This window comes from Kogia breviceps, chromosome 3, assembly GCF_026419965.1.
Source record: "Kogia breviceps isolate mKogBre1 chromosome 3, mKogBre1 haplotype 1, whole genome shotgun sequence".
NCBI lineage: Eukaryota > Metazoa > Chordata > Mammalia > Artiodactyla > Physeteridae > Kogia > Kogia breviceps.
In genome coordinates this window covers 158529479-158537517 of record NC_081312.1, presented here as the reverse complement: position 1 = coordinate 158537517, position 8039 = coordinate 158529479, and the positions used below count along the sequence as shown (strand labels likewise).

General features: G+C 39.6%; 1 protein-coding gene across 1 annotated transcript in view; it reads left to right on the top strand.

Annotated features, from left to right (window-relative positions):
* The first annotated feature begins 615 nt into the window (after positions 1-615).
* Positions 616-8039, top strand: part of LOC131752465 (putative protein FAM90A10) — a 50000-nt gene continuing 42576 nt past the window's right edge. Inside the window, exon 1 of the mRNA XM_067030122.1 lies at positions 616-688. Within this exon, the coding sequence (XP_066886223.1) occupies positions 626-688 (63 nt within the window). The 5' untranslated portion in view covers positions 616-625. The remainder of the gene's footprint in view (positions 689-8039) is intronic.

Genomic DNA, 8039 nt, shown 5'->3' with positions numbered 1-8039 from the left:
TGGGCTTTCTCTAGTTGCAGTGAGTGGGGGCTACTCTTCATTGTTGGTGCACGGGCTTCTCATTGCAGTGGCTTCTATTGTTGTGGAGCACAGGCTATAGGTGCACAGGCTCAGTAGTTGTGGTACCTGGGCTTAGCTGCCCTGTGGCATGTGGGATCTTCTGGACAAGGGCTCGAACCCATGTCCCCTGCATTGGCAGGTGGATTCTTAACCACTGCACCACCAGGGAAGCCTGCCTCCAAACTTTTGATTCAAGCATTATTTATAGCCTCTATAAGATCTTTCAGGCTCTTGTGTATTTCCAGTTTCCACAGCCTACTCAGTATTTCCTGCTTCTTTCACATGAGACTCTGTCTGACTTTTCATTTGGGATAACATAAAACAAAAAAAGCAGTCTTTCAAAACTCTTCAATGATCTCCTTGGAAATAACTAGTAGTTTGTAGGTTTTTTTTTTTTTTTTTTTGGTAATTAACCACTGGGATAAAGTTTTTCACAAATATCCTCTGTTCCCCCAAACTGATCTCTTATTGCACCTACAGGTGAAAAGATACTTGCAGTTGTGAGGGGAGATGAGGCCAGAGAATCACACACCTACACCTAGGTTTATGAGTGCTTCCCTCCAACATGGGTACTGGCTGTCTTGACAATCAATCTGAGCCCACCACCCTGGCAGCAGAAAGGAGTCAGGTGACAATTTTTTCTTTCAGTCTGAAAGGATGACTGTCTATGGGAGGGTATCAGGTATTTAAGTAAATATTTATTCCAGAAAAAGTGATTCTTCAGGGTTTGATTCTGGTCCAGTGCCAAAGCCATACAGGAAGTTGAAATAATTCTGAAGTTTGAGCTGAACTAGTAAAGAGAGATTGGGATTATAGTTCCTCCATCAATCTGTTACAGCTTCTAATGTAATTTAGTGTAATTCACAATGACCATGATTCTTGGTGCTGAATCCAAGTAATACTGCAACCTGACTTTAAATATACTCTTAAGTGCAGAAGCCAATCTGTTGTTCATATTAATGACTGGAATCAGAGACTAAATGTTCAGGATTACTGCAGGTATGAGCCTGTAACACCACATGCTGATAATAAAGACTAAGAGAAATGTATGTAAGTCATTTAGTCCTGCACAGAATGTTGTATCCAAATGGCAGAGAAGAGAAATATGTTCTCTAACTCAGGGTGTATGAAGTACTTAATGGAGACAGAAACTTTTCTGCTGCCATCGTCGGTGGTCTATTTTGATGAGATGGTCTTCCCTCTTGAAGAAAAGGAATTCGTCCTTAAGGAAATATAAATGTATAATAATGAGTTTCAGAGAACAGAAGTCAGTCTCAAATGTATCTTGTGATATTTCCTCTGTTAAAAAAATATTCTATCAATAAAAATGTATGATTTCAACTTAATAAAATGCAGAAGATTTCACACATGAGAGATTGCATTTTTACATAACTATCTTGTATGTTAAAATAACATAAAAGGTGTATCTGTCTTTACTGCTAATAGTTTTACTTCACTCACATATTAATAAATTGATGATAATATGATGTGAAATTAGTAAAAATTTTTTACCCTACACAATTTTATTAATATTAGTGATTCATAACAACTACTTTAAGGCACACTATGATGCTATTCAACAATTCCTGTGATAGGTGGTATTCCATTTTGTTCAGGCACGGAAACATATGGCTCTCTCTGTTGCTGTTCTAATATAGAGCCTGTCTTGCATGTATTAAATCTAACTTTGTCGTATTGCAGTTTTCTGTAGTATTACAATGAGAGCATCTATATTAAGATACTGAACTGGAAACTTGTTGGTACTAAAATAATAATTACCACCAACTTAAACTATAATAACAAGTTAGGAAAACAGATAAATATATATCTAAACTATTGGAAAAACACAGCTAACTAGATTTGTAAGTATATCATAGTAATTAAGTGTGCTAGGTTTGTCAACAGAAAAAGGATTTGGGATTCGGTTAAGATTTATTTCATAACAATATCGCCATCTTACTGACTGTAGGACTGTTATTACGTATTCCCTGATGTTTCATATTTGCTGCTCATGATCTGATCCATGTCTCTATGGTTTTCATCTTGAATAGGCACAGGCAGCAGATTCAACATATCCATAGACTAGTATCTCTGCTAGATCCTCCCCCGAATCTAGAGCCACCCAAAGCGTCCTTGTCTTGGTGAGCACTTTTGTGTCTTTGTAACCCTCTCTTCCATATTTCACATTTGTTTGGCTCCTTTTAGTAATCCCAGCTGATGAATGGTGAACTCTGCTGCATTGATTACTGTCTCTTACCTCTAGTCCCCTGCATTCTCTTGATTCATGACTGAAGAGTATCCAGGCTTTGTTTTTCTTTGATAATAATGGGAGAATTTCCTAATCTTGTAAGATATATGTAAATTGATGATATTTGCACATTGGTCAGTTTTTTGTATATTCATTCCTCTCTAAGTCCTAAGTATAATTTACAAACAGTAATTTACAAGAGAGTGGCAAATAAGACAATTTTATGCTCCAAAAGAAGCAATAAATCATAGTACAATTGTAAATGCATTATTGTCTGATTATCATATAAATACCTATGTAAATATAATTTTATTAATGCTTGTAGTGGAGCTTCAGAATCTAGGCAGTGTCAAGCAGAAGTCTCTTAAATAATCTGGGATTACAGAGGAGTCTTGAGTGTGCAAATAGGTATCTGAAATAATATATTTTCCGGGAAACAAACTCAGCCTGGAGTTATAGGAATAGCTACATGAAATGAAAGAGCATGTGAGATATACTATATATATATATATATGGTAGTATGGTCATTTTAAAAGTATTAATTCTTCCAATCCATGAGCATGATATATTTTTTCATCTTTTTGTGTTGCCTTCAACTTCTTTTATCAATGTCTGATAGTTTTTTGAGTATGTGTCTTTTACCTGCTTAGGTATGTTTATTCCTAGATATTTTATTCTTTGTGATGTTATTGCATATAGTATAGTTTCTTTAATTTCTCTTTCTGATAGTTCATTGTCAGTGTATATAAATGCAACAGATCTGTATATTAATTTTGTATCTTGCAACTTTTCTGAATTCATTGATGTGCTCTAGTGGTGTTTTGGTGGCGTCTTTAGGATTTTCTATGTACAGTGTTACGTCATCTGCAGACAGTGACAGTTGTACTTCTTCCTTTCCAATTTGGTTTGCTTTTATTTCTTTTTCTTGTCTGATTTGGTGTGCCTGGATTTCCAATACTATGTTGAATAAAAGTGGCAAGAGTGGGCATTCCTGTCTTGACCCAGACCTTAAAGAAATGCTTTCAGTTTTTCACCATTGAGTATGATGTTAGCTGTTGCCTTCTCCAAATGGCCTTTATTATGTTGAGGTATGTATCCTCTATACCCAGTGTCTGGAGAGCTTTTAATCATGAATTGATGTTGAATTTTGTCAAAAGATTTTTATGCATGTGTTGAGATGATCATTTTTTTTTATCATATGGTTTTTATTCTTCAATTTTTTACTGTGGTTTATCACATGGATTGATATGAAATACTGAACCATCCTTGACTCCCTGGGATTAATCCCACTTGACCATGGTGTGTGATACTTTTAATATATTGGTGGACTCATTTTGCTGATATTTTTTGAGGATTTTTGCATGTAGATCAGTGACATTGCCTAGTAATTTTATTTTTTTATGTGATTTTTTGTCTGATTTTGGTATCAGGATGATGCTGACCTAATCCTCTGCAATATTTTGGAATAGTTTGAGAAGGTTATGTGTTAACTTCTTTTCTAAATGTTTGGTAGAATTCAACTCTGAAGCCATCTGATCCTTCACTTTTGTTTGTGGAGTTTTTTTGTTTTTAATTATTACTGATTCTATTTCATTATTGGCAATTGCTCTGTTCATATTTTCTATTTCTTCTGGGTTCAGTCCTGGGAAATGGTACAATTCTAGGAATTTGTCCATTTCTTCTACTTTGTTCATTTTATTGGCATATATAGTCATTCATATTAATTTCTTATGATCCTTTGTGTTTCTGTTGTGTCATTTGTAACTTCTCTTTTTTCATTTCTGATGTTATTGATTTGGGCCCTCTCTGTTTTTCTCAATGAGTCTGGGTAAATGTATATCAATTTTGTGTATCTTTTCAGAGAATCAGCCCTTAGTTTCATTGATCTTTTCTATTGAATTTTTAGTAGCTATTAAAAAAAAATCTACTCTGATCTTTATAATTCCTATGTTTCTACCTACTTTGAGTTATTTTTTCCTTCTTTTTCTAGTTGCTTCAGGTGTAACGTTAGGTGGTTTATTTGATATTTTTTCTTGTTTCCTGAGATGAAACTTGTATCACTGTTGGCTGTGTCCCATAGATTTTGGATCATTCAGTGTTCATTTTCATTTGTCTCCAGGTATTTTTGGAATTCCTCTTTAATTTCTTCAGTGTTCCTTTCTTCTTTTTTCTCTTCCCCTGTGATGTGAGGACTATCTTTAATATTATGTTTGGATTTCTTTCAGTTTTGTGTTTGTTTTGTGTGTGTTTATCTATTATTGATTTTTGGTTTATAGTTACCAGGACATTTATATGTGTGTGTGTGTATGATTATTTTAGGTTGCTGATCTCTTAATATCACATGCATATTAACAACCCTGCATTTTTGCTCTCCTTCCCTCACAAGTACTGGTTTTGATATCATATTTTATACCTACTTGTTTTGTGTGTCCCTTAACTTTATTGTGAATATAGGTGATTTTACTACTTTTTCTTTTATCCTTCCTACTAGCTGTGTACATGGTTGATTTACTACATTTACTAAATATTTGCCTTTACCAGTGAGGTTTTTCCTTTCATAATTTTCATGTTTCGTTGTGGTCTTTTCTTTTTCACTTAACCCCTTTAATATTTCTCATAAAGCTAGTTTGGTGATGCTGAACTCTTAGTTATGTTTCTCTATAAAACTTTAGATCGCGCCATCAAATCTGAACGAGAGCCTTGCTGTGTAGAGTATTTTTGGTTATAGGGTTTTCCCTTTCATCACTTTAAATATACCATACCACTCACTTCTGGTCTGCAGAGTTTATCCTGAAAAGTCAGGAGATGACCTTATGCTAGTTCCCATGTATGTAACTTGTTGCTTTTCCTTTGCTCCTTTTGATAGTCTCTCTTTATCTTTAATTTTTGCCATTTTAATTTGCAGTGAGTCTTGGTATGGTCCTTTTTCGGTTGATCCTGTTTGGGGCATACTGTGTTTAGTGGACGTGGATGTCTGTTTTCTTTCCCAGGTAAGGCAATTTTTCAGCTTTTGTGTCTCCAAGTATGTTCTCTGCTTCTTACTCTTTCCCCTTTTCCTTCTGGGACCACTATAATGCAAATGTTAGTGCTCTTGATGTTGTTTCAGAGGTCTGTTAAAATGTCCTCATTTCTTTTATTCTACTTTTTGTTGTTGTTCACCTTCAGTGATTTCCAGTATTCTATCTTGCAGTTTTCTGATTCATTTCTCTATATTATTTAGTCTACATTTGTTTCCTTTTAGTGTATTTTTCATTTCAGTTATGTATTCCTCATCTCTGTTTGGTTGTTCTTTAAGATTCTAACTCTTTTAAAAACTTCTTGCTCTGGTTGTCCATTCTTCTCCTGAGTTCTTTGATCATCTTTATAATCATTACCTTGAAGTCTTCCTTGAGTAGATTGGCTATCTCCACTTCACTTAGATCTTCTTTGTTCTTATCTTGTTCCTTAATTTGGATCATGTTTCTCTGTCACCTCATTTTCTTGCTATGCTTCTGGTAGGTTAGTTACATTTACTGACCTTAGAGAAGTGGCCTTTTGTAGATGTCCTGTGTGTCCCAGCAGCCCACTCTCCCCTGGTCACTAGAACTATATGCTCTAGGTGCACCCTCTATGTGGGTTGCTTGGGTCCTTCTGTTGTGGTGGGCTGACTACTGTGGGTAGTCTGGTAGGTTTGGCTGCCCCCAATCTGGTTGTTTGCCAGGCTCTGCCTTGTATGGAGGCTGTCAGTACTTCTTGGTGGGACAGAATTGTGAGGCAGCTGGCTGCACACAGTCCTGGGCGACACTGAATCTACTGCTGGCTCACTTGTGGGTGGAGTTGGGGTCCAGGAGATATCAGGCCTAGTGACCAATCACTGGTGTATAAAGCCAAGTCCTGGGGCTATGCTGGCTTACTGGCAGGCAGAGCCAGTTTCTGGGCTCTAGATGTAGAGCCCAGGGTTCCTAGAAGTGTTGTTGGACCACTGTTCCTGACACAGCTGGCTGTGGGGTCTGGAGCATCCCAAATCCTGTGCTGGCATTCTGATGGGTAGGGTCAGGACCCAGCTGAGTCCATGGCTGGTGCTGGCCTGCTGGTTTTTAGCCTGGGTCTGCAGGCTGCTGGGCTGTGGCAGTCCTAGGTCTGCTGTCTGTCCACTGGTGGGTGGGGCTGGCTGGTTGTGAAGCTTGAGCAGGCTCAGTAGTGGTTGCTGCCAGGGCCCAGCCAGTCTTAGGGCTTGTTCTGGCCTGCTAGTGAGTGGGCTGGTTCCACAGGCTGCTGGGCAGTGGTATACCTGGGAATGGTGTCTGCCTGTTGGTTTGTGAAGCTGCTCCTAAGGCTAGAGCAGGTTTGCTGTTGGTTAGGCCAAGTTCCAGCAAGTCCCTGGGTGGTGACCACCTGTTTATGGGTGAGGTTGGTCCCAAGGCTAGAACAGGCTCACTTCTGGGAGGGGCTGGGGATTCTTGGCCTGGTACCTGCCCACTGGTGGGTGGAGTTGGGAACCAGCATCTCTAGCTGGAGGGTCCTGGGGGTCCTGGATCTAGTGCCTGTGCACTGGTGTGTGGAGCATGGTCCTAGGGCTTCTAGTGGTTGAAGTCAAGTCCAGGGGCAGCTGTGGACTTGAGAGTATCTTAAGGCAGCCTGTCTGCTGGTGGATGGGGCTGTGTCCCTGCTCAGTTAGTTGCTTGGCCTGTGGCATCCTACTACTTCTGTCTATAGACTTGTGGAAATGTATGGGGCTAGGTCTTGAGTAATAAGCTAGAGGCAGGATTCTGAAATTATGCTTGCTAGTACCAGTGTACACAGGTAGAAGGAGCTCCCCAAAGTGGCTGCTGCCAGAGTCTATGTCCCTGAGGATGTGCCGTAGCTGCCTCCGGCCTCTCCAGGAGACTCTCCAAGATCAGGAGGTAGGTATGACCCAGGATCCTTTCAAATTACTGTTCTGCCCTGTGTCTCAGAGCATGTGGGATTTTGTGTGCACCCTCAAGAGTAGAGTCTCTATTTCACATAGTCCTCTGCCTCTCTGGAAAATAAGCCCTACTGGTCTTCAAAGCCCATCATTCTAGGGACTATTCTTCCCAGCACAGGACCCTGGGCTGGGGAACCCAATGTGGGGTTCATATCCCTCACTCTCTGGGAGAACCTCAGAAATTGTAATTATTTTCCCATTGTGGGTCACCCACCTGGGAGTATCGGTCTTGACTATACCGAGATTCCTTCCCCACCACCTGTCTGGTTGTGGTGTCTTCTTTATGTCCTTAACTGTAGAAGATATTTTATGATAGGTTTCAGCCTTTTCCATCAATTGCTGTTCTGTAAATAGTTGTGATTTTGGTGTGCTGGGAGAGGAATTGAGCTCAGGGTCCTTCCATGCCATCATCTTGGACAATCTCTCTACTTCATTCTTAAATCATATTATTTTTAAAATAAAATCATTTACTTTATTTATTTATTTTTGGCTACGTTGGGTCTTCGTTGCTGCACGCGGCTTTTCTCTAGCTGTGGCGAGCAGGGGCTACTCTTCATTGCAGTGTGAGGGCTTCTCATTGCAGTGGCTTCTCTTGCTGTGAGGCATGGGCTCTAGGCATGTGGGCTTCAGTAGTTGTGGCCTGTGGGCTCTAGAGCACGGGCTCTAGTTGTGGCCCACAGGCTTAGGTGCTCCACGGCAGGTGGGATCTTCCCGGACCAGGGCTCGAACCCATGTCCCCTGAATTAGCAGGTGGATTCTTAACCACTGCACCACCAGGGAAGCCCT